This window comes from Lygodium microphyllum, chromosome 2 (genome assembly GCF_053477565.2).
Source record: "Lygodium microphyllum isolate KBCC chromosome 2, Lygodium_microphyllum_v1.1.10, whole genome shotgun sequence".
Classification (NCBI taxonomy): domain Eukaryota; kingdom Viridiplantae; phylum Streptophyta; class Polypodiopsida; order Schizaeales; family Lygodiaceae; genus Lygodium; species Lygodium microphyllum.
In genome coordinates, this window is record NC_141136.1 from 94331417 (window position 1) to 94358792 (window position 27376).

A 27376-nucleotide genomic window follows, 5' to 3' on the forward strand; every position below is an offset into this window, starting at 1 on the left:
GCTAAAATTAAATGTGCCCATCCATAATTAAATTGGCTAGGCCATTTGCAATCTAGAGTGGTCTCCAGCCTCTAATGAATTTCTTATACTAGCATTGATTAATTAATGAATGCTAATTCCTAGTGTCACCATTGATACTTATTGTCTAAACAATTGTTTTAGGATCAAAAGTGACACCAATTGATTCCCAAAGTGTAGCTGGTATAACTTATCAAAACTTTTGCCTTTGACACCCATTGCATCCTCGAGGTCCTTGGCTCGTTACCATAAAGTAACTGCCGTGTGTTAAGAAACCCTTCATCCTTCACCTGCAGTTTCCGTTTTTGTGTTTTTGCGTTTTGCGTTTAGGATTTGCAGCCCCAAAAAGAGGCGCCATCCTAGACTGACTTTGCCTATTTATAGGCCACTCTCTCATTCATTCCTTACGGCTGATTCATTCAGTCCGTCACCTCTTCTCTCCAACCTCTCCACTACCCTCACACCCCTTCAGGAGGACATTGTGATTCGTGGTTCGTGGTTGTTTTCATCATCTTCCTTGTGCTACGACACCCTTGTTCCCTTGTATCACATTCACTCAATGATTCAGATCTTCATCATTCCATTAATCAGAGTTTCTTCTCTCTTCTCTTCTCTTCTCCATGTTTGCCGAGTTCACTCTGTCTTGCTCCCCGCCAACCCTATTGTCTCGTTGGTACGTCATCTTTTGACATGGTATCAGAGTTGGATCTGCTCACCTAGCAGCGAAGATCCTCCACTCCAGTGAAGGCAAAGACTGGTGGTGGGTTCGGCATTCACTTCTCTTCTTCTTCAGCTACATCAAAATCTCGTTTTTGGAGATTTTAGGTATTTCAGCTTGCTGTCCATACCCTGTTTAGGGAGGACGTCTCAGTCGAAGCTGTCCATTGCTGTCTCCATCAGTTGGCGGCTGATTTCCTGCCCTCTTCACGCAGTTTGGAGCTGATTCCAGCCAGGCGACTGCTGTTCTTGTGTAAACCTGCTGCCATACTGCCTCCTACGTCATCACAGTCCTGTTACCTACGTTTTCAGTCTTTCTCTCTCTTGCACGCTATCTTGTTTGCCAGGTGATTGCGTGAAGAGGGCTGAAATCAGACGCCAATCAATTGGCGCCTGATTTTCAGCCCTCTTCATGCAGTTCGGAGCTGATTCGAGCTAGGCGACCGCTGTTCTTATGTAAACCTGCTGCCGTACAGCCTTTCATGTCATCACAATCCTGCTGCCTGCATTTTTAGTCTTTCTCTCTCTTGCACACTGTCTTGCTTGCGTTTTTAGTCTCTCTCTCTTGTTGCCTGCGTTTTCAGTCTTTCTCTCTCCTGCAAGCTCTCCTCCCTACGTTTTTAGTATTTGTCTCTCCTCACCTGCGTTTTTCTACTTGTTGCAACCTCTTATTGTTGGTCGCATCCTCCTTCCACTCGCAGCTCACTTTTAGCCCTTCTACTACCCTTCCATCCCTTGAGGCGGACATTGCGGTTCGTGCTTTGCATTGCCCTCACACGCCTTGAGGCGGACATTGCAGTTCATGGTTCGTGGCTGACCTCTTCCTTCTTCAGCAAGGCACACTGGTATCCATGGCTTCTTTACCAATAGATGATCAGTCTACTGGGTGTTCCTACTGCGGCACGAACGGTCATTCCATCGAAGATTGGGGATATCGACCTTTGCTCCCCACCCCCCGGATTATATGCGTCTTCCACCAGACACTCCTTGTGCCGTGTCTCCTTTCTAGGCCACAGAGATCATTTTGCATCGGCTATCAAAGTACTATGTTCAACGCAATAAGATGCATCCGATGCGCACTAAGCCCTTTTGAGCACATGGAGGATCGATTGGCGCTACAACCTCCTCGGGATCGTTGCAATGCTAGCGGCGGTCTTCTTCTACTTATTTTCTGGTACAGTGGCTTCCACGACCTACGGATCTGCACTCCTCTTCATCGAGAGACAGTGATTGTTTGTTACCATCTCCTCGTTAGTTTGCTCCTTTGAGAGACAGTGGTTCCTTGACTCCTTTCTCTTCTTCGGCTACCCAGTCCACTCGAGTGAGAGACATCGACTGTTGCCCACCTCTTGCTCATTCTGAGCCACACCCTTCCCCACCCTCGACTACTCAGGTTCGAGAGGCTACATTTGGGAGCTCTTCGGCACCCCAGATAGCTTCTTCAGCACGACCGGCGGCACTTCCTTTGTCATCAGACATTTCGGATTCCGTGATCCATGAGTTTTTGGATTCCCTATCTACTTCAGAGGGGGATGTTAGTTCTTTGCCCTGAGAGGGGGCATCTACTTCTTCTTTGACTTCAGCGGGGATCCCTCCACCTTCCATCTCAGAGAGGGAACCTACTCCACATGAAGTTCTTCACCCATCCTCTACTTTCTTGGGGTGGCTGCCTTCGACCAACCATCTTTTCTACTGATACCTAGGATCTAGAGGATCTACCTAGATCGGGGCCGTTAGATCTTTTTTTGAATACGACTTGGTGACTAGGCCTTGGTATTCCTTCTAGCATGGATGCACGGAGCTAGTGGCTTCTCTCCCGAGGTTGTGTTTCGGGTTCTCCAGTTCACTCTGTCTACTGGTCTTTACTGCAGGTTCTCTTTCAGGTGGAACTCTTGGATTTGAGGAATCCTCTATATCTTCTTGCTTCTCTTTTCTTCTTGCCTTGGTCACTTGGTCAGCATGGAGCCACCTCCTGAGATTGAGTAGAAACATATCCTTATGGTTCTCGGCACCACACAAAGTTCGACATTCCTCCTATGCATTGCATGTTTTCATTATCTTTGTACTTGAGCGCTTGGGCAAGTGAACAATTTTCTCAGGAGGAACATTGTCCAAGTGGCGCCTGCTGCATGAGCATTCTTCAGCTTGTAGCATTGCATGTTCACCTCACTCTTCTCTTGTTCCCCTTTTTGGGCTTGAGAGGGGGTGTTGAGAAACCCTTCACCCTTCACCCGCAGTTTGCGTTTTTGCGTTTCTGCGTTTTGCGTTTAGGGTTTGCGTTTAGGGTTTGCAAGCCCAAAAAGGGGCGCCATCCTAGGCTGACTATGTCTATTTATAGGTCACTCTCTCATTCATTTCTTACGGCTGATTCATTGAATCCGCCACCTCTTCTCTCTAGCCTCCCCACTACCCTTACACCCCTTCAGGAAGACATGTTGGTTTGAGGTTCGTGGTTGTCTTCATCATCTTCCTTGTGCTATGACACCCTTGTTCCCTTGTATCACATTCACTCTATGATTCAGATCTTCATCATTCCATTCATCAGATTTTCTTCTCTCTTCTCTTCTCTTCTCCATGTTTACTGAGATTACTCCGTCTTGCTCCCCGCCAAACCTATTGTCTCGCTGGTACGTCATCTTTTGACACCGTGTGTATCACATGTGCTAAACAACCTTGCATACTTGATATAGGCCTATCAAAAGACAAATTTAGTGCCAATTTTGACAATGGTTGACTGGCATCTTGAATCTCCTTGAAATTTCTCAATTTCAATTATTGGAATTCAAGTCCTAGGCTTTTAATTTTGAGCATGTATCTCGAGGTGGAACTAGCCTTTCTTCTTGGAAAGGATTTGAATTTCTTGATTGATCACTTAATTATAGCAATCAACAAATAAATATAAATTGAAATGTACAATTTACTTTAATAATCTTGGTCAACAGGCACCTAGTTGACACTCTTTTCTGTATTTCCTTTACTTTGATTGCTAGTGGATTGAGTATAAGTTGAGATTGCACAATGTTCTTTGTTGACCCAAAAGCCCCTTGCTGTACATACAATTAGCAAGCAATTTGGGCCAATTGCCCTTTGATTTTAACCTAAGAAATTTTGTTATAAATTAGGGTTTACAACATAGATTTTTTTATATCTCTACCTCTGATGACTTAAATAGTTGGATTTTGTTGAGATAACTTGAGAGATGGTTGGGGGATAAGAGAGAATGCTGTAGAGAGAGAAATTTTAGAGTTTCGTTCTGAGAAATGTTGAAAAATTGTTGCTGCTCTGCTCAAACAACCATAGAAGTTGTTACCTACAGTTAGGACCACTAGAAAGATTACTGCCCCCTTCTATATGTTGTCATTTGCACTAGATGGACCTTGCGCTGTTGTCACGTGCACTTGGAGGGCTTCAAATTACTATCTCATGTTATAGGACTAATCCTTGGTGGCGGGGAATCATATTAGCAATATCTCCTTGCTCTCTAATAGTCTCCTCTCTCACAATGCTGGAATGGACTTCTCGCAGTTCCTAAAAATGTTTTTGCTACTTGCGTGGGTAAGTTTTGCCAAGTGGTAGCCTTCTAATTTAATTTTTAAGTATTATGTGGCTAGACCAATTTGTCTTCTAAGTAGCCTTGGACAGTTATGAACTCTTAGATTGACATTAATTAAGTAATTAATGCCTAGTCTCTAATCTCACCATTGATATTAGTGGCCTATAAAACTTTCTTAGGATCAAAATTGATACCAACTGATTCCCAAAGCTCAACTGGTATAACTTATCATAATTTTTATCTTTGACAGCTATTGCATCCTTAGGGTCCTTGGTTTGTTATGATAAAATAAGTACTAGGTGCATCACATGTATTGAATAACCTTGCAAATTTGATTAATAAGTTAATTAAATGCTATTAATAATATTAACACATCTCAAAATTTCACATCCCTGTGATAGTTAATTTATCAAATGGATTTCAGAAGTCCCTTTTTGAAGGGTTATTTGGAGTAGGAGCTCTATGTGGAGCAGACTCTTGGCTTTTTTTTTTGTTGATTGTTATCACAAGGTATTTCTCTTATGAAAGGCTTTTTATGGGGACTGAAGCAAGCACCAAGGTCTTGATACTAGAGGATGGACAAGTTTTTACGGACATATGGATTTCATTCTATCCCCTATGATCCAAATCTATATGTGTGTACCACTAGCGGCGATTAGCTATATCATATTGTACATTGATGATATATTACAAAGTGGCTCAGATTTACGACTATAGTGAAAATCAATTGGAAAGTTTGCTTTACATTGGAGATGACAGACTTAGGTATGTTGATTATTCCTTGGGGATGGAGATTGTTAGATTTGAGGAAAGTGTCTTTTTGTCACAACAAAAGTACGCCCTACATTTGGTGGAACAATATTGCACTGATTAGAGATGGCCAATGGCCATGTCTATTGATCCCACTATCCATCTGCATAAGCATTTCTCGGGTCAGCCTTTTGGTGCTCATACCTATCGTTCTGTTGCAGGTAAATTACTTTGGTTGATTCCACTATCCATCTGGAATAAGCATCCCTCGGATCAGCCTTTTGATGTTCATACGTATCGTTCTATTGCATGGAAATTACTTTGGTTCATTCATATCAGGCCATATCTTGCATACTCAGTTAGTTTGCTTAGTTAATATTTTAATGTACCTAGAATGTCTGATGGGATTGCTTATATTTGTGTGTTAAGATATTTAAGATGTATTTATAATTATGGGCTAACTTACGGTCATGGTTTATGCTTACAAGGCTATACTGATTTTGACTAGGCAAGAGATCTTGACACCTGGCATTCCCATGGCAGCTAGTTCTACACCTTGGACACGGCACCCATCTCACGAGCTAGCTGTAAGTGGCAGACCATTGCGGCTTCCACGGGTGAGATAGAGTATCGAGCTTCCTTTGAGGATACTATGGAGGCCAGACGATCTATCTGATGAACTTACTGACCGCCCTTTAGTTTCCTTGTGAGTTGTCTACAATTGTTTATTGTGACAATCAGAGTGCCATTGCCCATCTCTTCCACTAGTCATAAGCAGAAAATGATGGTAGCTTTCACATGCAAGGTAGAAGTATCGAGCTTTCTTCGAGGGTACTGAGGCTATCTATTTGAGGAACTTGCTAGTTGCCCTTCAATTTCCTTGTGTGTTGCCTACACTTGTCTTTGCGACAACCAAAGTGACATTGCCCTTGTGGTTAATCCTATCATCATCCCTTGGACAAAGCATGTGGCAGTTCATTTTCATTTCACTAGAGAGCAGATTGAGCTAAGTACTATTCGTCTTGAGTTTCTAGCGTGTAGTAACAATTTTGCAAATATTTTGACAAAGGCAGTAAAAAAACCGGTGCTACAATATCTTCTAGCAAGGATTGGGTTAGCTATATCCTCCTTTGCTTCTTCCGATTGATGGGGAGAGGATACTTTCCTCTTACTTTTCCTTTTAGTTTGAGAGGGAGTGGTTTCCTTCTCTTGATAGTGATAGTGATGATGCTTACAGTTTTTCACTTATTTCTTTTGTATTGTACATTATGGACATTTGTAACTTCATTTGTACTGTTCGGATGACATGATTGTAAAAGGACTCTTGGACAAGTGAACCATTTCCTTGCAAGGGCATTGTCCAAGTGGCATTGTTACACCGCATTTTGCATAAGCATGAAAACATAGATCTCTCTTTGCATTACCCCATACATTGACATTTTGTTCATGTAATCATGCCTTTGTGCACATTTACCTATTTTCAATTACTCTTGAAGTGGTCGACTTTACATCCGTCATACACATGGCATTGCACAAAGCAGTCTTTGAATGACAGTTTTTTCCTATGCTTCCAGGTTGGCTTTGCTTGTCTTGTTGGCTCACCATGTCGTCCTGTTGGTCTCTCTACATATTGTTCATAAGATTAACAACCCTCCCCCCTCCTTCCCTTAGGAATCCCTAGGTACTTATCCTAGTTGTATGTGGGATTGTTTTGCTTGTTTTCTAAAGGTAGTGGGGATATCTACCCTTATTTCCCTTACTTTGGGGCAAAATGACTCAATGGGATAAATATTGATTTGAAACTCTCAATGCTAAATCTCGTGAACAAATGACACAAAGCTCTTAAAGGAAAAAGAAAGTTCTTAGTTGATTCTATTTGCCTTTGCATGACTTCGTAGGCCCATGGGCAGTTGATGAGCACGCTTGGTCCGATGCCTTGGCCTCTTTTGGGGTGATCACTTAGGCTCCCTCGGTAAGGTAACCATCCCCTTTGTTGTTTTGATAGGTCACTTGGTAGCCAATGTGAGCCCTTTGTTTGATGCTCTACCTGCTTTGTGTTGAGATGCCTTGGGGTAAAAGAAAATAAACATAAAAGGGCTTATTTCTGATGGCTTAGTTTTGGGCTTGAAAGGGGGTGTTGAGCTAAATATGCATTAGTGTGACTTCAAAACATGCTTAATTAATGAAGAAACCTTCTTATTCTAAAAAGAAATACGATACCAGAGAGTTATTGTGTCCCAACACTTTTCCTTAATCTCGTTTTTGCAAGTTTCAAGAGTTGTATCTTTGTGGCCCCCACTATGTTCGTAGAGGATATTGTGGTCAAAGCCTTCCATTGCAGTTTGCTATCATCTCACGCCTAATTTGAGCCTTTGTACTTGTTGCCTACCTCCTGAGCTGTTGCCATCATCAAGGAACTTACGTTTGCTGTTGGTAAGGCCAATGCCATCAGTAGGAGCTGTCACCATCATCATCCTGTTTGCATTTGCAGTCAATCTTTGTCCTCAAGCTATCACTATCATCATCTGCATTGCCACTATCAGTTTTCACCTGTCGCCCAACGCAATTAGCTTGTTTTGCACAGTTGCCAGTTTTCTCTCTCCTTAGGTACCTGCGTTTTTGGTTTTTCTCTCTCTTGCACTGCTTGTTTGTATCAAATCCAACCTCTTTGGCTGCATTTGCTGGAGTTTGGCACATGGAGGCTTTCATGTTGCACTTTTGGGATCTGTTACGGAGTATGTACACATTGCAACTCATAACCTCTGCCTTTGATCCTAGAGATACAAGAGTTTGAGGTTTAGTATTGACTGCATAGTGTATTTGCTGCATGAGCACTGTATATTCAGTATTCGTTCACGTGATTATTCATTGTGTTCATTGTCTGAGTTACCCTAATTGTGTTTTGTGTTTATTAGTGTGTGCTTTGTCGTACGATTGGTTTTGTGTTTTGTGCGTTTAGAGCATTTCTTCGCACATGCTGCTGTAATGCAGGCCATTGGGAGAGGGGGAGAGGTGGGGGTGGAGAAGGGAATTGGGACACAAATGGAGGGTTGATATATTTACTAACTAGCTTATGTTTCATACAACACTTCTTCTTGCTTGAGGTAATCTGTACTAGGAGCTTGTTGATGATTGCTAGGAGAAATTGTTATATTTAATGAGAAAGCTGAATCTTTCATTGTATCAGGTGTAGTAATTATGGTCCTAGCTGGCTGATGTGTGCATATCTTTAGTTGTGTTTGGTTTGTACCTATCTGAAATCATAGGACCTCAAAGGAGGATCATTTATTGTCAAGGAGATTTGATTTACTTATGGTCTATTCTTGTAGGATCTGCAGAAGCTATGATGATTGTGGAGGCATTGACAGAAGTCACATCACATCCTGATGATGTTATTGCAGAGATAACTTACAACTTTTGGTATCGCTTGACCTCTGTCCTAACAAAGAGGTATAATAGTGATTAATTTTACGCTGTCAGAAACCTTAAGTGAATGTCAGCAACCCTAAGTGAATGTTGATTTTTTTTGGGGAGTTTTCATGAAAGAAAATGTTACCTATTTGATAGAAAGGAAAATCCAGCCAGCTGAAAGTATAACTGTAGTAGCCTTCAATGAGTTGGAATGGAGAAACACGGTGTTGATCTTTTTGACACCAAAGATTTTTTTGGTTTCTGATCTCTAAGTTTCCATTAGCATGTAAGCTTTTTAATAGAGTTTCTTTTATGAGCTACAAACAGTAGGGTTTCCTTATAACTCTCTCAGGAGCTGCTATTATTCACCTTGATGCAACTCCTCTGTGCTTAACCTGGACATGTGCTTGTCTGCAGCTTATCGGCCCCTCCCACTCCCCGTGTCTTCTGGCTCTTTCTCCTTGCTATCTTCATCCACTGTTCAGGCACATGTCCTGTTCTGAGATTTTCAGTCTCTCTGCTTGTGGCCCCTCCCTTCCATCCTTTTTTCACCGCGGGGAGGGGGGGGGGGAGGGCAATGGGTGGACAAGGAAGGAGGTCAAGGATTGCTGCTGATTGAATTACGAATTGGATTGTAGTGCAGCAGTCACTCCATACCTCGGTTGCAGCATTTGAGGCTATCTCTGTCCTTTGCAAGCTAGTGGGTGGGAGACTTGCAAGAGGTCTGCTCCACGGCCAGCATCATGCTTTCTTGGTGGGAGTGTTATCATAATCTTTGGTATCCACATGAGAAATATGCAGCATGTCACAGAGGGTGTCTTTTTTTATCTTTTTCAATGATTCCTGTGGTTATAACATGAAAGGCATGGTCCCAATCCTAACATGTGAGTCAAAAGGAGAGCTTCTTGTTTCTACGAGTGTGGCTCGTTCTTTCCTTTATATTTACAAGGATGCCATCCTTTAGAGCTGCCAACTTGGAGCTTTGTACGGTATGCTGCTGTACGGAACATTCTGTGCATGCATGGAATGCAACCTTGGCTAGGTTGCAGTCTCATCATCCTTGCTTCTTTCACTTCATGCGATGGATTGCTCTTTGGTACATCTTGTGGACTAGAAATGCCTTTATATTTGATTCGGCCTTAGGTATTTGTAGCCATGTGGGAGGAGCGTGAGGTTTGCTATTATGGTGGATCTCTTCTATGATTCTAGTTGGCCTCATTATTGAAGAGGTGGTTTTCATGCATGGACATTGGTTAATCCACCCTTGTTGTGCCATCCTTCGTTCGTGTGGATTATGTTTGATAGCTTTCTAGAGAGGTTTTTCATGCATTGTGCTCTTTTGTTAGCCTTTTGTCTTTTTGATAGCTCATCATTTATGTTTGGTTGGCCTGAAGGCTTGATGTATTTCGAAAAGCCTATGATTGTGCTTGGTTGGCCAGTAGGCCTGATGTAAATATTTCTAGACATTATTTCAAACTTCTTGAAGGAGAGAGAGAGAGAGAGAGAGAGAGAGAGAGAGAGAGAGAGAGAGAGAGAGAGAGAGGTCGTGATGGCTCCGCCTGTTCGTTCCGTCTGGCGTCTAACCTGTCGGCTCTGCCCGTCGGTCCTGGTAGTCTCGAGCCTCTGCCTGCCCCGCTGTTTCTGTGCCTTGACCTGGTCGTCTCGGCTCTGACCGTCGGTCCTGGTCGTCTCGGCTCTGCTCGTCTGGCCCCTGCCGTCGCCTAGACCTGCGCGACCTGTCAGCCCGCCCCGTCAATGCCTGATGATTGCCCGCCTGATCCGCTTGTGTTCGTGTGTGCCCGCCTGATCCTCCTGTGCTCGCTTGACAACTGCCCGCTTGATCCGCCTGTGGCCGCTTGCTCTGCGTGAGCGTGTAGTGCCTGGTTCAATTGCCCCGTCGACGCCTGAAGACTGAACGCGCCTGACGACTGTCCGCGCGCCTGAAGACCCCCCCTGCCTGTATTCGTGTGTGGCCGCCTGCTCCGCTTGTGCCTGTCTGCTCGCCTAACGCCTGCCCTCTGAAGCCTGTGGTCCCAGAGTACAGGCTTAGCCGCAGCCTGCTCCTACTTGCTTCTTCAGAGAGAAGACATCAGTATGGATGGCCTGGATATGGATTTTCTAGACCGGACGATGGCAGCCCTTGGCCCTGATTCCGATACAGAGGAGCCGGAGGATATGGTGCCGTGCACGGAGGAGATGTCTTCGGGTTCTGAACTGCCGCCTGCGGGCAAACGCTCCAAGCATACTTCTGATGAGCCAATGGGTCCTCAGGAACGTTCCTATGCGCAGGTTGCCTCTGATCCTGTGGATTCGCAGGAGATTGACTGGGAGCATTTGTTGGACTTTGCCAATACTCTGCTTGGCGATTATGTCCAGCATAATAATGAAACTTTTTCTGACGCGGGAACTGATGATGTGCTGGAAGCCACGGTGGACCCGAAATCAGTCTTGCGGTCCTTCTCGGTGTTTTATGACCGTGCCGTTATACTTTTCTTCACTGGCAGGATCCCAGTGCTTTCACATATTCGCCAGTGGATGCACCATTTATTGCAAGGGGAGTGTGTTGAGGAGATCTTCCTTGAACCTCGCGGCTTTTATGAGGTGCTGTTGAAATTGGAAACACATCGAGCTGAGCTCCTGTCCAAGTTGCCATTATTCTTTGATCGCCGCTTGGTCCATGTTGTACCATGGCGCCCTATGGGCGACTTCTAGCGTCTGCTTCAACGAGAATGCCCAGTGTGGGTGGAAGTGGAAAATTGTCCGGCGGTCTATTGGCCATTGTTGAATGATGCGATGGCAGTTGTGGGAACAGTGCTGGTTCCCCCAAGCCTCAGGGCTATGAATCGAAACCGTTTATGCATGTTATGGGACACGGCCAGGAAAAGGCCTGCGTGGCTTCGCCTCAATTGTTCTGGCATGCATCCTTTGTATTTTCGCTTGAAATGGGGCAGCTTTGCAGGACACTGCTTTTCATGTGGTAAATTGGGGCATTTTATGGCCGAATGCCCTGAAAGGCAACCGTCTTCCGAGGATGCGCATGTTTGCTGCCTAAGGATGACATGGTGCTTGATGCCCCGACACAGGAGGCCCTTCAGCCACCTAATGTCGTGGATAAAGGCAAACAACAGGTCCTGGGTTTGGATTCCCGTAGCACTGATTGGATTGAGGCACGTAAAAAAAAAGGTAAAAATTTGGATGCAGGCCTGGCGGATCCTGGGCCTAATGCTTCACAGGATTCCGTGCGTACGTATATGCGCAGGAAAGAAATGTTCACTTCACAGCATGCTGCGCGTACTATGGCCCCGTCTGCCCCCCGTAATCAGTCTACAAGGAAAGTCTATACAGACGGTCCTAAGGGCCCACCTGCTAAGCTGGCGTTTGATACAAAAGGTAATGTGATTACACCCTGGGATCGGCGTTATCCCCGCCCCACTCCTAAGGCAGTGGATTTTCCTTCTACCTCTAAAGCAGGTCGCCAGAATTCGTTTGCAGTATTGGCTGATTTTCTAGATGAGGGTGTCCTAGATGCTCTCGCGGAAAAGGTGAAATCGAGGCAACAGGCGCCTCGTTCCTGACTTCCTTTTTTTGAAGATATATGAAGATAGCCACGTGGAATGTGCGAGGCATTTGCTCTCGCCATAAGCAACATGCCATGTGGACTGTCTTGCATGAGAACTAGTGGGATGTATTGTGTGCAGTTGAGCACAAAAGTCACGGTGAAGCAGGAAAAGTTGTGGATTGTCATGGATTCCGTCTGTTTTATGCAGGGACACATGCTACGCACTATTCGGGCGTGCTGATGATTGTCCATGAGAAATACCAACCTGTTCTTGTTAAAAATGATGTGCAGGGCCGCTTTCTGGTAATCGAAGTTTTATTTGAAGGAGAGATTTTATGGTTGCTGGGCCTCTATGCTCCGAATGATCCCGCATCCCGACGGGATCTTTGGTCGACTTTGCAGGGCTCGATGTCACTTGGCCGAAGGGGGTTTTTGATGGGAGATTTCAATATGTGTGTTGACTCTTCTCAGTCCACTTTAGGGCATTCGGTAATGGATACGACGGAAAGCCGGGTGTGGAATTCCTTTGCTTTGCGCGTACTTAAGCAAGATCTTTGGTCGTGGCTTCACCCTTCTTTTTCAGGGTTTACTTTTCATTCCGCACAATATGCAACTACTTGGTCGTGGTTGGACCGAATGTATATCATGCAGGGGGATGATTTTCTTCCCGAGATGCTGGAAATGAAGGTCTTGCAGCAATATGCATTTTCGGACCATTTCCCCCTCCAGCTTGAGATGCGGGCACAACCTATTGCACCTTTTATGCAGTTGCTGGATAGGTTCCCTTTATGTTTCAACTCCTCTTATTTGAAGCATTCAATTTTTCAGGGCTATATGCAGCAATTGATTGAGAGGTTCTTATTGGACTTCGCCTCTGAGGGCTTGGCTTCATTTGCACGGTTGCTCTCTAATGTGCAGCGGGTTGCTCGGTAGTATGGGATTCATTATGCCTCTCTTTGTCGGCGACGTCGACATGCAGCAGAGGACTTACTGGCTTTGGTCCGTTCCTTGCTCGTGGATTCTCGAGATGATGATTTTCTGCTGTCACTGGAGAGGCGTTTGGCCCATCTTATTCAAGTGTTTCAGTTGAAATCTTATCAGCAGGCCAAGCTGCATAACTTGACTGACACATTGCAAGATAGTGCCTGCCAGTCTCATAAGTTCTTTCGCGCCTTGCATGCTTCTCCTGCTCGCGAAAATATGACTAGACTCCAGGATTCGGAAGGTCGCATGGTCACTGATCCGCAGACCATTGTCAATATGTGCAGAAATTATTTTATGGAACTTCTTGGTTCTTCTCCCTCACCTTCTAGCCAGGTTACGCATGCCCGCTCGGTCTTCTATCATCTGGTCCGCCAGCAGGTTCCACTTGATATGCAAGCCACTTTGGAGGCGGATATTTGCGAGGAGGAGGTTATGGATGTTTTGTTGCACTTGCCTAAGGATAAAAGTCCTGGTTGGGATGGTCTCACTAATGAATTCTTTGAGAACTCGGCCATGCAGTTGGTGAAGCCATTGGCAGTCATGTTTCAGCAAGTTTGGGAAACAGGGGTGATGCCTTCCTCATGGAAAGAAGGCCTTATCAAACTGATTCCAAAGGTCCCTTCGCCGTCAATGCTGCAACATTGGAGACCAATTTCTTTGATGGGCTCGATGTATAAAATCTTCTCCAAAGTGCTGGCGAATCGGCTTCACAAGCACCTTCTAGCTATTGTGCATCCTCTCCAATATGGTTTCATTTAGGGTCGCAACATTCTGCATAATATCTTAAATGTGCAAATGGCTATTGACTATGCACGACACTCCAGTCAGGAAGTGGTATTGATTCAATTGGACTTGGAAAAGGGGTTTGACTATGTGGACTGGTCTTTCATTGCAGATCTCATGTCTGCTATGGGCTTTGGTACTCGGATGTCCCGACTGATCTACACCATTAGTGGTGTGGCTTCTTCAAGAGTTATGCTCAATGGTGGGGTTACAGAGCCATTTGTCCTTGCATGCTCGATCAGACAGGGTTGCCCTTTGAGGCCTCTCTTCTTTGCCCTGGCGACTCACCCGGTCCTTTCAATGTTATCCTCAATGGCGGCTTCTGCTCAGCTGTCAGGATTGTCTTTTCCTTTGGGGCAGCACTTCATTAGCCAATCTTTGGCTGATGACACCTTTATGATTTTGTGGGCGGACAGGGACAACATTCGAAAGGCATTAGATGTTTGGACGCTCTTTGGTCAGGCCTCTGGTCTTCGCATCAATGCCTTTAAATCAGCCATTCTCAGTTGCACGGAGCCTGCTTTACAGTCATTAGGCTGGTAGGGCCAGGTGGTTTCCCGTGGCTCCATTGTCAGGCATCTTGGATACCCATTGGGGGTGGATGTACGGCCAAAGGACCTACTGGAGTGGATTTCACAAAAACTGGCGGCGAAGTTTATGTATTGGAAGTTGCAAGCGTGGCCATTCCATGTCCGCCTTAAAGTGGCTCAGACAATTATGCTACCAATGCTAACGTATTTCCTGCCATTGCTGCCGTGGACGCCTACTCCTTTGAAGGCTCTCACTCATCCCATTCTTTTCATGCTATGGAAGAAGGATTCTCTGCAGGCAGGTATTTCATGGATTTCATGGTTACATACATGTACCCCTAAACGCATGGGTGGTGGAGCTATTTTGGATGCTGAAACTCATATGCTGGCTCTTCGTTGATCTCTTTTTCGTGCCATGTGTGTGGATCATCACCCGTGGACCATCATAGCCCGTTATTTTCTTGAGGACAGCGGGCTACGCCATGGTAACACACGACTTCGGGCCTCCTGGTGGCGTGTCCTTAATGCTGACTCTCGATTTTCCAGTCCCTCTTCCTCTCTGTTACTGCACTTGGTTGGCTCTTGGAAAGTGGTGCTCCAAAAGGCCCGTTGGCATCCAGTGGGGGACCGCTTGCAGACTAACTCCTTTCAGCTGGAATTGTTGGTAGTATCGAGATTACTTTCATGGGAAGACAAACATCAGCTCAGACCGAGATTTAACCGCATGGCCGGTTTAGGTGTGACTTCGATTGCGGATGCTACCCTTGCCACTCGCAATGTCCTCGCATCGTTTCGGACTGCTAGGAGACTTTTCAGGATCCCGCGCGGATACCGTGGTTTATGGGGACAGCTTTTGTCGGAGCTTCAGGGTAGGCAACCCTTTCTTGCCCTGGCTGTGGATCGTCCTTGGCAGGACTGGGACCTTGCAGGCCGGTTGAGTCTGGAAAAGGCCTCTACTAATCAGGTGTATCATCTTCTCATTCAAGATCACCAATGGCTGGGTGTGAAAGCTAATACTGTTTGGGGACTGCGGAAATCGCAGTCATGGTGGCAGGCAACGCTGATGGAGGGCTGGCTGAATAAGGCACCTTTCAAATGCAAGGCCTTTCTTTGGCGGGTAATGATTGGTGGTCTTCCTCTTGCCTCGGCCCTTTCCAAGCGTCGAATCTCGAATGGCAATTGTTTCTTCTGTACCACTACGGCGGAATCGGCCCGACATCGTTTTCTTTCTTGCCCGCTCGCCAAGAATATCTGGTCACTCTTGTCGCAAATCTGGCGCGCAGTGGTGGGGTCCTCACTAACTCCTTTCGATTGGGTTTTTGTGCGCCCAAAGTACCCCACACCGCCACAGTTACATATGAAGATCTTATTTCACTTTTTCAGATACTGGGGATGCTGGCACATTTGGACCACGCGAAATGCTTTTCTCTTTGATTAGGCCTCTAATGTACCGAGACATATTGCCAGGCTTAAAGGGCTCTTGCATTGGCAGCTAGATCTCATCCGGCACTCCGACTTGCTCCCTCGGGAGGATTTGCATCCTTGGCATATGGCAATTGCCTTTGGGTCGTTGCCATGATTGGTGTAACGTTTTTAGTGCATTAGTACGGGGATTTCCCACACGTTGGCCCAGGGCCCTCGTGTCTCTTGTAATCATGTAATCATGTAATCTTGTACCTTTTTTTCGTAATTAATACAATTACCTTTTACGAAAAAAAGAAGAAGAGAGAGAGAGAGGGTTTTGGTGCGCGGATGTCCCGATTGATCTACACCATCAGTGCTGAGGCTTCTTCGCGTGTGCCCTTGTACGCTCGGTGAGACAGGGTTGCCCTTTGAGTCCTCTCTTCTTTGCCTTGGCGACTCACTCGGTTCTTTCAATGTTATCTTCAATGGCAGCTTCTGATCAGCTGGCCGGATTGTCTCTTTCTTTGGGGCAGCACCTCATTAGCCAATCTTTGGCTGATGATAGCTTTATGATTTTGCGTGCAGACAAGGACAACATTCGCAAGGCATTGGATGTTTGGACACTCTTTGGTCATGCTTCGGGTCTTCGCATCAATGCCTTCAAATCAGCCATTCTCAGCTGTACGGAGTCGGATTTACAGTCATTGGGTTGGCAGGGTCAGGTTGTTCCGCGTGGCTCCATTGTCAGGCATCTTGGGTACCCGTTGGGTGTTGATGTTCGGCCAAAGCAGCTAGTGGAGTGGATTTCACAGAAACTGGCAGCTAAGTTTATGTATTGGAAGTCGCAAGCGTGGCCCTTTCATGTCCGCCTCAAAGTGGCGCAAATAATTATGCTGCCAATGCTCACATATTTCTTGCCATTGCTGCCCTGGACTCCTACTACTTTGAAGGCTCTCACTCGCCCTATTCGTTTCATGTTATGGAAAAAGGATTCATTGCACGCAGGTATTTCGTGGATTTCGTGGTCACATACATGTACCCTGAAACACATGGGTGGTGGGGCTATTTTGGATGCTGAAACTCATATGCTGGCCCTTCGTTGGTCACTTTTTCGCGATATGTGCGTGGATCATCACCCGTGGACCATTATAGCCCGTTATTTTCTGGAGGACAGCGGGCTTCGACATGACAATACACAAATTCGGGGCTCTTGGTGGCATGTCCTTAATGCAGACTCTCGGTTTTCCAGCCCCACCTCCTCTCTATTATTGCATTTGGTCGGCTCCTGGAAAGCGGTGCTCCAAAAGGCGAGTTGGCATCCAACGGAGGACCGCTTGCATGCTAACTTCTTTCAATTGGAATTGTTGGCAGTGTCAAGATTACTTTCGTGGGAAGACAAACATGAGCTTCGACCAAAATTTAACCGCATGGCCCGTCTGGGGGTGTCTTCAGTTGCGGACGCCACCCTTGCCAGTCGTAATGTCTTCGCATCGTTTCGTACGGCCAGGAGATTTTTTAGAATCCCGCGTGGCTACCATGACTTATGGGAGCAGCTTCTGCTGGTACTTCAGGCTAGGCACCTTTTCCTGCCCTTGCGGTGGATCGCCCTTGGCAGGACTGGGACCTTGCAGGCCGGTTGAGTCTGGAAAAGGCCTCTGCTAATCAGGTGTATCATCTTCTGATGAAAGATCATCAATGGCTGGTTGTTAAAGCTAATTCTGTATGGGGTTTGCCGAAATCTCAGCCATGGTGGAAGGCAACGGTGATGGAGGGCTGGTTGAATAAGACACCGTTCAACTCCAAGGTCTTGCTTTGGCGGGTGATGATTGGTGGTCTTCCTCTTGCCTCGGCCCTTTCCAAGCGTCGAATCTCAAATGGCAATTGTTTCTTCTGTACCACTACTGTGGAATCGGCCCGGCATCGATTTATTTCTTGCCCGTTGGCCAAGAGGATCTGGTCGCTCTTGTCACAGGTTTGGCGTACAGTGGTGGGGTCCTCGCTCACCCCTTTCGATTGGGTTTTTGTGCGACCAAAATACCCCACACCGCCACAGTTGCATATGAAGATCTTGTTTCACTTCTTCAGATTCTGGGGATGCTGGCACAATTGGACCACTCGGAATGCCTTTCTTTTTGATTCCGCCTCTAATGTACCGAAACACATTGCCCGGCTTAAAGGTCTCTTGCATTCGCAGATAGATCTCATTCGGCACTCGGACTTGCTCCCTCGGGAGGACTTGCTTACCTGGCATATGGCAATTTCCGTTGGGTCTTTGCCATCAATTGTGTAACTTTTGTGTGGCTTAGTACTGGGATTTTACACGTTGGCTTAGAGCCCTCGTGTATCTTGTAATCATGAAAACTTGTACTTTTTTTTCGTAACTAATACAACTACAAGTTGCGAGAGAGAGAGAGAGAGAGAGAGAGAGAGAGAGAGAGAGAGAGAGAGAGAGAGAGAGAGAGATCCTTGCCATGAAATTGTAACTCGTAGTACTTAGCACCTCTTCACATGATGGCCTGGCTTGTCGTCATGTATCTTGTAATCAAGTAATCTTGTATTTTTTTTCGTAATTAATACAATTACCTTTTACGAAAAGAGAGAGAGAGAGAGAGAGAGAGAGAGAGAGAGAGAGAGAGAGAGAGAGAGAGAGAGGGAGGGAGGGAGGGAGGGAGGGAGGGAGGGAGGGAGGGAGGGAGGGAGGGAGAGAGAGAGAGAGAGAGAGAGAGAGAGAGAGAGATGGCGCTTGCTCGCGACCTGCCGCCTCGTCGCCATCCGTGGTCTGGTTTCCTCGCATACAAACGCCATAAGCCGTCGCCTGCACGTCGTTCGTCTTGAAGGCTGGAGTCCCTGCCGTTGCCCACCTGTATCGCCAGCGTTCGGCTAACGCGACTTCCTCCTCAGCGTCGTCCTGGTCCTTGCGCTGTTTCGCTAACCACTCCCGCTGCTACGCCTGCAGCAGCCCGTTTGCTTTCGTCTGCTTTGCAGTCCGCAGTCCCGTCGCCCTGTGCTGCCTCGGACGCCTATCTGGCCGTGGCCTGCCCCGTCGCCTGATCCTGACGCCCCTCCCTTGTCCCGTCGCCTGCCCTAGAGCTTGCCCTATCGCCTGCCCCGCCGCCTGCACTGTCGCCTGCCTCTGAAGCCCCGTGGGCTCTGCGCCTGCGCTTCGCCCTTTCGCCCTGTGCGTTAGGGTTTCTGCTGACGCTTGGCCCCTGCCCTGTGCCCTCGAATGTCCCCCTCTGCCACCATCGACTGCCCGCCTTGTGCTCCACCCTCCTGGCCCTGCACTGTTAGGGTTGTGCCCTGCCGCGCGCCCTTTTGGGACAGTCGGGACTGCGGAGGACAAGGTTGCGTTTGCCGCTCTCCAGCGCGTGTCAGTCCTCCTTCGAGATCCAATCGTGATACAAGATGGCTGGTCTGGATCTGGATTTCATAGACCAAACGGCGGCAGCACTTGGTCCGGATTCTGATACTGAGGAACTTGAGGATATGGTCCCGTGCACTCAAGAGATGCCCCCTGGTCGTGACATCCAGCCTGCGGGTAAACGTACCAAGCATACTTCGGGAGAGACAGTGGTTCATCAGGATCGTTCCTATGCTCAGGTTGCTTCGGATTCTGTGGACTCTCAGGATGCTGACTGGGAGCATTTGCTGGAATTTGCCAATACTCTGCTTGGCGATTATGTTCAACATAATCAGGAAGTCTTTTCTGACTCTGCACCTGACGATGTTCTGGAAGCAGTGTGGACCTGAAAACTATCCTACGCTCCTTTTCGGTGTTTTATGATCGCGCTGTGATACTCTTCTTCACTGGTCGAATCCCACTGCTTTCCGGTATTCACCAGTGGCTGCACAGTCTGCTACAAGGGGAATGCGTTGAAGAGATTTTTGTTGGGCCCCGAGGCTTTTTTGAGGTGCTGTTGAAATCTGAGACGCACCCTGCTACTCTCGTGTCTAAACTGCCTTTGTTTTTTGATCGCCGGTTGGTTCATGTTGTTCCATGGCGCCCAATGGCAGATTTTCAGCGTCTGTTGCAACGTGAATGCCTTGTGTGTATAGAAGTGGAAAATTGTCCGGCTGTCTATTGGCCACTGTTGAAGGATGCTATGGCCGCTGTGGGCACTATTCTGGTCCCTCCAAGTCTAAGGGCTGTGAATCGCAACCGGTTGTGTATGTTATGGGACACTGCAAGGAAAAGGCCTGCTTGGTTACGTCTCAATTGCTCTGGCATGCATCTGTTACACTTTCGTTTGAAATGGGGAAATTTTGCAGGACATTGCTTTTCCTATGGACCATTGGGGTATTTTATGGCCAAATGCCCGGAGCAGCAACACACTTCAGATGTTGGCCATGTTGCGCCGCCCATGGAAGATATGGTGTGTGATGCTCCGTCGCTGGATACTATCCATCCGCCTAAAGTTCTGGACAAAGGTAAACAACAGGTATCGGGTTTGGATTCCCATTCCACTGATTGTGTTGAAGTACGTGCAAAAAAAGGCAACAGGGTTGTTGCTGGCATGGAGAATACTGTGCCTACTACCTCACAAGATTGCATGTGTACCTATATGCGCAGGAAGGAAATGTTGTCTTCAGAGTGCTCTGCTCCTGCTATGGTTTCCTCTGCCCCCCGTCCTCAGCCCGCCAGGAAAATGTTTTCGGATCGTCCAAAGGGTCCACTTGCTAAGCTGGCTTTTGATACCAGAGGCAACGTCATTACCCCGTGGGATTATCGTTATCCCCGTTCCATCCCCAAGCCAACAGATATGCCGTCTACCTCCAAATCTGGTCCTCAGAACTCTTTTGCTGTGTTGGCGGATTTCTTGGACGAGGGAGTCCTGGACATTCTCGCAGAAAAAGTCAAATCGAGGCAAGCTGTGCCTCGTACCTGATTTTGTTTTGAATACACATGAAAATAGCCACGTGGAATGTGCGAGGAATTTGTTCTCGACACAAGCAACATGCCATGTGGACTGTATTGCATGAGAATCAGTGGGATGTCCTGTGCGCTGTTGAGCACAAGAGTCACGGAGAAGCCGGAAAATTTTTGGATTGCCATGGCTTTCGTTTGTTCTATGCAGGGGCACTGGCCATGCATTATTCGGGTGTGCTCATGATTGTACATGACAAATATCAGTCTGTTCTTATTAAGAATGATGTACATGGCCGCTTTCTGGTGATTGAAATTTTATTCGAAGGGGAGATCTTATGGTTACTTGGCCTTTATGCTCCGAATGATCCGTTATCTCGTCGGGAGCTTTGGCAGACTTTGCGGACCTCCTTGTCTCTTGGCAGACGGGGCTTCTTGATGGGGGATTTCAATATGTGTTTTGATTCTTTCCAGTCCACATCGGAGCATTCAGTAATGGATGCGCCGGAAAGTCGTATGTGGCATGAAATGGCTCTTGCTGTTGTTAAGCAAGATCTCTGGTCCTGACTACACCCGTCTTCTACAGGGTTTTTCTTTCCATTCTGCCCAGTATGCAACAACATGGTCGCGGTTGGACTGCATATACATCATGTAGAGTGATGATTTTCTTCCCGAGATGCTCGAAATGAAAGTGTTGCAGCAATATGCCTTGTCGGACCATTTCCCTCTGCAGCTTGAGCTGCTTGCACAACCCATTGCACCTTTCAAGCAATTTCTGGAGAGACTCCCTTTGCATTTCAACTCGTCTTACTTGAAGCATGCAATCTTTCAGGGTTATATGCAGCAATTGGTTGATAGATTCTTCATGGACTTCTCCTCTCAGGGCACTGGTTCATTTGAAAGATTGCTCTCTAATGTGCAGCGGGTTGCTCGGCAGTATGGGATCTATCATGCCTCTCTTTGTCGGCGGCGTTGACAAGCAGCGGAGGACCTGGTGGCTTTGGTTCGTTCTGTGCTGGTGGACACTCCGGATGATGCATTTCTGCTAGCACTGGCAATGCGGGTGGCTGATCTTATTACAGAGTTTCAGTTTAAATCGTATCAGCAGGCCAAATTGCAACATCTGACGGAGACTTTGCAAGATAGTGCGTGTCAGACTCATAAGTTCTTTCGAGCTCTCCATGCCTCTCCTGCTCGAGAGAATATGACCAGACTCGACGATGCAAAAGGCCACCTTATCTTGGATCCGCAGACTATTGTGCATATGTGTAGGAATTATTTCCGCGACCTCCGCGACCTTCTTGGTTCCACTTCTCCACCTTCAGCCCAAATTACTCAGGCCCGTTCGGTTTTTTATGACCTGGTCCGCAATCAGGTTCCGCAGGACATGCAAGCTACTCTGGAGTCAGATATTTGTGAGGCAGAGGTTATGGATGTTTTGTTACACTTGCCCAAGGATAAAAGTTTGGGTTGGGCTGGTCTCACCAATGAGTTCTTTGAGGCTTTTGCTACCCAACTGGCGAAACCATTGAAGGCTTTGTTTCAGCAGGTGTGGGAAACGGGGATTATGCCTTCCTCATGGAAAGAAGGACTTATTAAACTGCTTCGAAAGGTTCCTTCACCGTCTACGTTGAAACAGTGGCGCCCAATTTCTTTGATGGGTTCTATGTACAAAATCTTTTCCAAAGTAATGGCGAATCGGCTCCATAAGCGTCTTATTAGATCCTATCACATTTATGCATCCACGCTGCAAGCTGCAACAGAAGGTGCAAGACTGTACGATGAAGTGGAAGCTAGATTGGCGATGAATCCAGGAAGAGGAGTCCTACCTCCTCTGATGCCAGGAATGATGTACCCACCAAATGTAGTCCCAGGGACAATCCCCTACCCCTACCAACAGATGCCCCCAGTATCACAGTACAGTGCACCAAATCCACAGTGGCCACAATCAATGCCTCAAATGATGGTTCAACCACAACAACAATGGTCCCAACCAATTTCCCCAATGCCAAATCAGCAGCAACAGTGGAACCCTACCAACTGGAGCCAACAGCCCACCAGTTCAAACAGGAGCTCTGAATCAGAATCAGAACAGAGACCCCTCTGCACCAGCCCAACCTGTTTATGCAGTGATTACAGAGACGCCTCAAACGCATTGGCAATTGATTATGCAAGGCATTCTAATCAGGAGGTCGTACTGATTCAACTGGACCTGGAAAAGGCTTTTGACTATGTGGACTGTTCTTTCGTTGCTGAACTTATGTCTGTTATGGGCTTTGGTGCTCGGATGTCTCTTCTAATCTACACCATAAGTGTTGCGGCGTCTTCGCGAGTCATGCTGAATGGAGGTGTTACTGAGCCATTTGTCCTTGCCCGCTTTGTCAGACAGGGGTGCCCTTTGAGCCCTCTCTTCTTTGCCCTTGGGACTCATCCAATTCTTTCGATGTTATCTCATATGGCAGCTTCTACTCAGTTGGCTGGATTGTCGCTTTCTACTGGACAGCAATTCATTAGTCAATCCTTGGTTGATGATAGCTTTATGATTTTGCGTGCGGACAAGGATAACCTTCGAAAAGCATTGGATATTTGGGCTCTCTTTGGTCAGGCGTCTGGCCTTCGCATCAATGCGTTCAAATTAGCCATTCTCAGCTGGACGGAGTCGGATTTGCAGTTCTTGGACTGGCAGGGTATGGTTGTTCCTCGTGGCTCCATTGTCAGGCATCTTGGGTACCCTTTGGGTGTTGATGTTCCCCCAAAGGAGCTTCTGCAGTGGATTTCTCAGAAAATGGTGGCTAAGTTTCTGTATTGGAAGTCTGAGGCCTGGCCCTTCCATGTTTGCCTCAAAGTAGCCCAGACAATTATGTTGCCAATGCTCACATATTTCTTGCCATTGCTGCCCTAGACTACTACGACTCTGAATGCTCTTACTCAGTCTATTTGTTTTGATGCTATGGAAGGACTCATTGCATGCAGGTATCTCCTGGATTTCTTGGTCGCATGCGTGCACCCCCAAATGCATGGGTGGAGGAGCTATTTTAGATGCCCAAACTCACATGCTGGCACTCTGTTGGTCTCTTTTCCGTGCCATGTACTCGGATCATCATCCGTGGGTCGTTATAGCTCGTTATTTCCTTGAGGACCATGGGCTTCTGCATGGCAATACCCAAATTCGGAGTTCTTGGTGGCTTGTTCTTAATGCTGATTCGCGGTTCTCCAGTTCTTCTTCATCGCTGCTTACTCATTTGGTATGTTCCTCGAAACTGGTTCTCTAGAAGGCTCAGTGGCATCCAGCGGGGGATCGCTGAGCTACTAACTCTTTTCAATTGGAATTGCTGGCAGTCTCACTTTTACTTTCATGGAAAGGTAAACACGAGCTTAGAGCACAATTCAATCGGATGGCACGTTTGGGCTTATCTTCATTCGCGGATGCCACCCTTGCCAGTCGCAATGTGCTAATATCGTTTCGTACAGCTAGGAGGCTTTTCAGGATTCCTCGTGGATATAGGCATTTATGGGAACAGCTTTTGATGGTGCTCCAGAGCAGACAACCCTTTCCTGCCCTTGCTTCCGATCATCCCTGGCAGGATTGGGACTTAGAAGGCTGGCTGAATTTAAGCAAAGCTTCTGCTAACCTGGTGTATCATCTTTTGATTAAGGATCATCAATGGCTGATTACTAAAGCGAATGCTTTATGGGGATTGCGTAAATCCCGGTCATGGTGGAGGGCAACTGTGATGGAGGGCTGGTTGAACAAGACACCCTTCAAATATAAGGTCTTTCTTTGGAGAGAGATGATTGGTGGTCTTCCGCTTGCTTTGGCTCTTTCCAAGCGACGAATCTCCAATGGCAATTGTTTCTTTTGCACCACTACTGTGGAATCCGCCCGGCAACGATTTATTTCTTGCCCCATCGCTAAGAAAGTCTGGTTATTTTTGTCGGCTCTTTGGCGAGGGGTGGTTGGTTTCACCCTACGCCCCTTTGATTGGGTTTTTGGGCAGCCCAAATACCCGACTCCAGCACAGCCACATATGAAGCTCATGTATCACTTTCTTCGATATTGGGGCTGTTGGCATAACTAGACCATTCGGAAAGCTTTTCTTTTTGATTCCGCCTAGAATGTTCAGCGGCATATTGCTAGGCTTAAGGGTCTCTTGTATTGGCAGTTAGATCTTCTCCAGCATTCTGACATGCTCTCTAGGGAGGACTTACATCCCTAGCATATGGCAATTTCCTCCGCGTCTTTGCCATGACTTTGTAACTTGTAGTGCTGGAACCTCTTCACATGATGGCTTAGATTGTCAGCATGTATCTCGTAATCAAGTAACCTTGTATTTTTTTCGTAATTAATACAATTACCTTTTACGGGAAAAAAAAAGAGAGAGTTTTTCTCGCTACACCTGTTTGATTGGGTTTTTGTGCAGCCCAAATACCCCACACCGACACAGCCACATATGAAGATCATGTTTCACTTTCTTTGATATTGGGGCTGTTGGCATAACTCGACCATTCGGAATGCTTTTTTTTTTTGATTCCGCCTATAATGTTCAGCGGCATATTGCTAGGGTTAAGGGTCTCTTGTATTGGGAGATGGATCTTCTCCGGCACTTTGATATGCTCTCTCGGGAGGACTTATGTCCCTGGCATATGGCAATTTTCTCTGCGTCTTTGCCATGACTTTGTTACACTTAGGTCACCTGGTTATTGTAGAGAGACAGTGTGTTGTTTACACACGATGGGTTAGAGCCATCGTGTATCTTGTAATCATGTAAACTTGTACTTTTTCGTAATTAATACAATTACCTTTTACGAAAGAGAGAGAGAGAGAGAGAGAGAGAGAGAGAGAGAGAGAGAGAGAGAGAGAGAGAGAGAGAGAGAGAGAGAGAGAGAGAGTATATGGTGTGTGATGCCCCGTCGCTGGATGCTACCCATCAGTCCCAAGCTCTGGCCAAAGGTAAACAACAGGTTTCGGGTCTGGATTCCAGTGCCACTAATTGGGTTGAAGTACGTGCAAAAAAAGCCAACAGGGTTGTTGCTGGCATGGAGAACACTGTGCCTACTACCTCACAAGATTCCATGTGTACATATATGCGCAGGAAGGAAATGTTGTCTTCCGAGCGCTCTGCTCCTGCTATGGTTTCCTCTGCCCCCCTTCATCAGCCCGCCAGGAAAATGTATTCGGATCGTCCAAAGGGTCCCCCTGCTAAGCTGGCATTTGATACCAGAGGTAATGTCATTACCCCGTGGGACCGCCGTTATCCCCGTTCCACCCCCAAGCCAGCAGATATGCCGTCTACTTCCAAATCTGGTCCTCGGAACTCTTTTGCAGTGTTGGCAGATTTCTTGGACGAGGCGTCCTGGACATTCTCGCTGACAAAGTCAAATCGAGGCAAGCTGTGCCTCGTACCTGATTTTGTTTTGAATACACATGAAAATAGCCACGTGGAATGTGCGAGGAATTTGTTCTCGACACAAGCAACATGCCATGTGGACTGTATTGCATGAGAATCAGTGGGATATCCTGTGCGCTGTTGAGCACAAGAGTCACGGTGAAGCCAGAAAAGTGGTAGATTGCCATGGCTTTCGATTGTTTTATGCAGGGACACAGGCCATGCATTATTCGGGTGTGCTCATGATTGTCCATAACAAATATCAGCCGGTTTTTATTAAAAATGATGTTCATGGCCGTTTTTTGGTGATTGAAATTTTATTCGAAGGGGAAATCTTATGGCTACTTGGCCTCTATGCTCCGAATGATTCCTTATCTCGTCGGGCGCTTTGGCAGACTTTGCAGACCTCCTTGTCACTTGGCAGACGGGGCTTCTTCATGGGGGATTTCAATATGTGTGTTGATTCTTCCCAGTCCACATCGGAGCATTCGGTGATGGATGCGCCGGAAAGTCGTATGTGGCATGCGTTGGCTCTTGCTGTTCTCAAGCAAGATCTCTGGTCCTGGCTACACCCGTCTTCTACAGGGTTTACTTTCCATTCTGCCCAGTATGCAACAACATGGTCGCGATTGGACCGTATATATATCATGCAGAATGATGATTTTCTTCCTGACCTGCTCGAAATAAAAGTGCTGCAGCAATATGCCTTGTCGGACCATTTCCCTCTGCAGCTCGAGCTGCTTGCACAACCCGTTGCACCTTTCAAGCAATTTCTGGAGAGACTCCCTTTGCGTTACAATTCGTCCTACCTGAAGCATGCAATCTTTCAGGGCTATATGCAGCAATTGATTGACAGATTCCTCTTGGACTTCTCTTCTCAGGGCACTGCGTCATTTGAAAGGTTGCTCTCTAATGTGCAGAGGGTTGCTCGGCAGTATGGGATCTATCATGTCTCTCTTTGTCGGTAGCGTCGCAAGGCAGCCGAGGATATGCTGGCTTTGGTTCGTTCTCTGCTGGTGGACACTCCGGATGATGCATTTCTGCTCGCACTGGCCATGCGAGTGGCTGATCTTATTAAAGAATTCCACTTGAAATCATATCAGCAGGCCAAACTGCAACATCTGACAGAGACTCTGCAAGATAGTGCATGTCAGACCCATAAGTTCTTTCGAGCTCTCCATGCCTCTCCTGGTCGGGAAAATATGACCAGACTCGAGGATGCAGAAGGCCAATTTATCCTGGATCCGCAGACTATTGTGCATATGTGCAGGAATTATTTCCGTGACCTTCTCGGCTCCACTTCTCCACCTTCAGACCAAATCACTCAGGCCCGTTCGGGTTTTTTTGACCTGGTCCGCAATCAGCTTCCGCAGGACATGCAAGCTACTATGGAGTCCGATATTTGTGAGGCAGAGG

The 27376-nt window shown here is 46.8% G+C and overlaps 1 protein-coding gene across 4 annotated transcripts in view; it reads left to right on the forward strand.

The window, feature by feature from the left end:
- The window catches only part of MOS14 (ARM repeat superfamily protein), a 256030-nt gene that overhangs the window by 124109 nt on the left and 104545 nt on the right, over positions 1–27376 (forward strand). For 3 of the 4 annotated variants that reach the window (XR_015693625.1, XM_087696211.1, XM_087696193.1), the window contains exon 12: positions 8368–8488. Coding sequence is in view for 3 of the 4 variants with exons in the window: in XM_087696211.1 (XP_087552337.1) it covers positions 8368–8488 (121 nt within the window). In the remaining variant the exon portion in view is untranslated. The remainder of the gene's footprint in view (positions 1–8367; positions 8489–27376) is intronic. The other variant, XM_087696202.1, reaches the window with a different exon arrangement.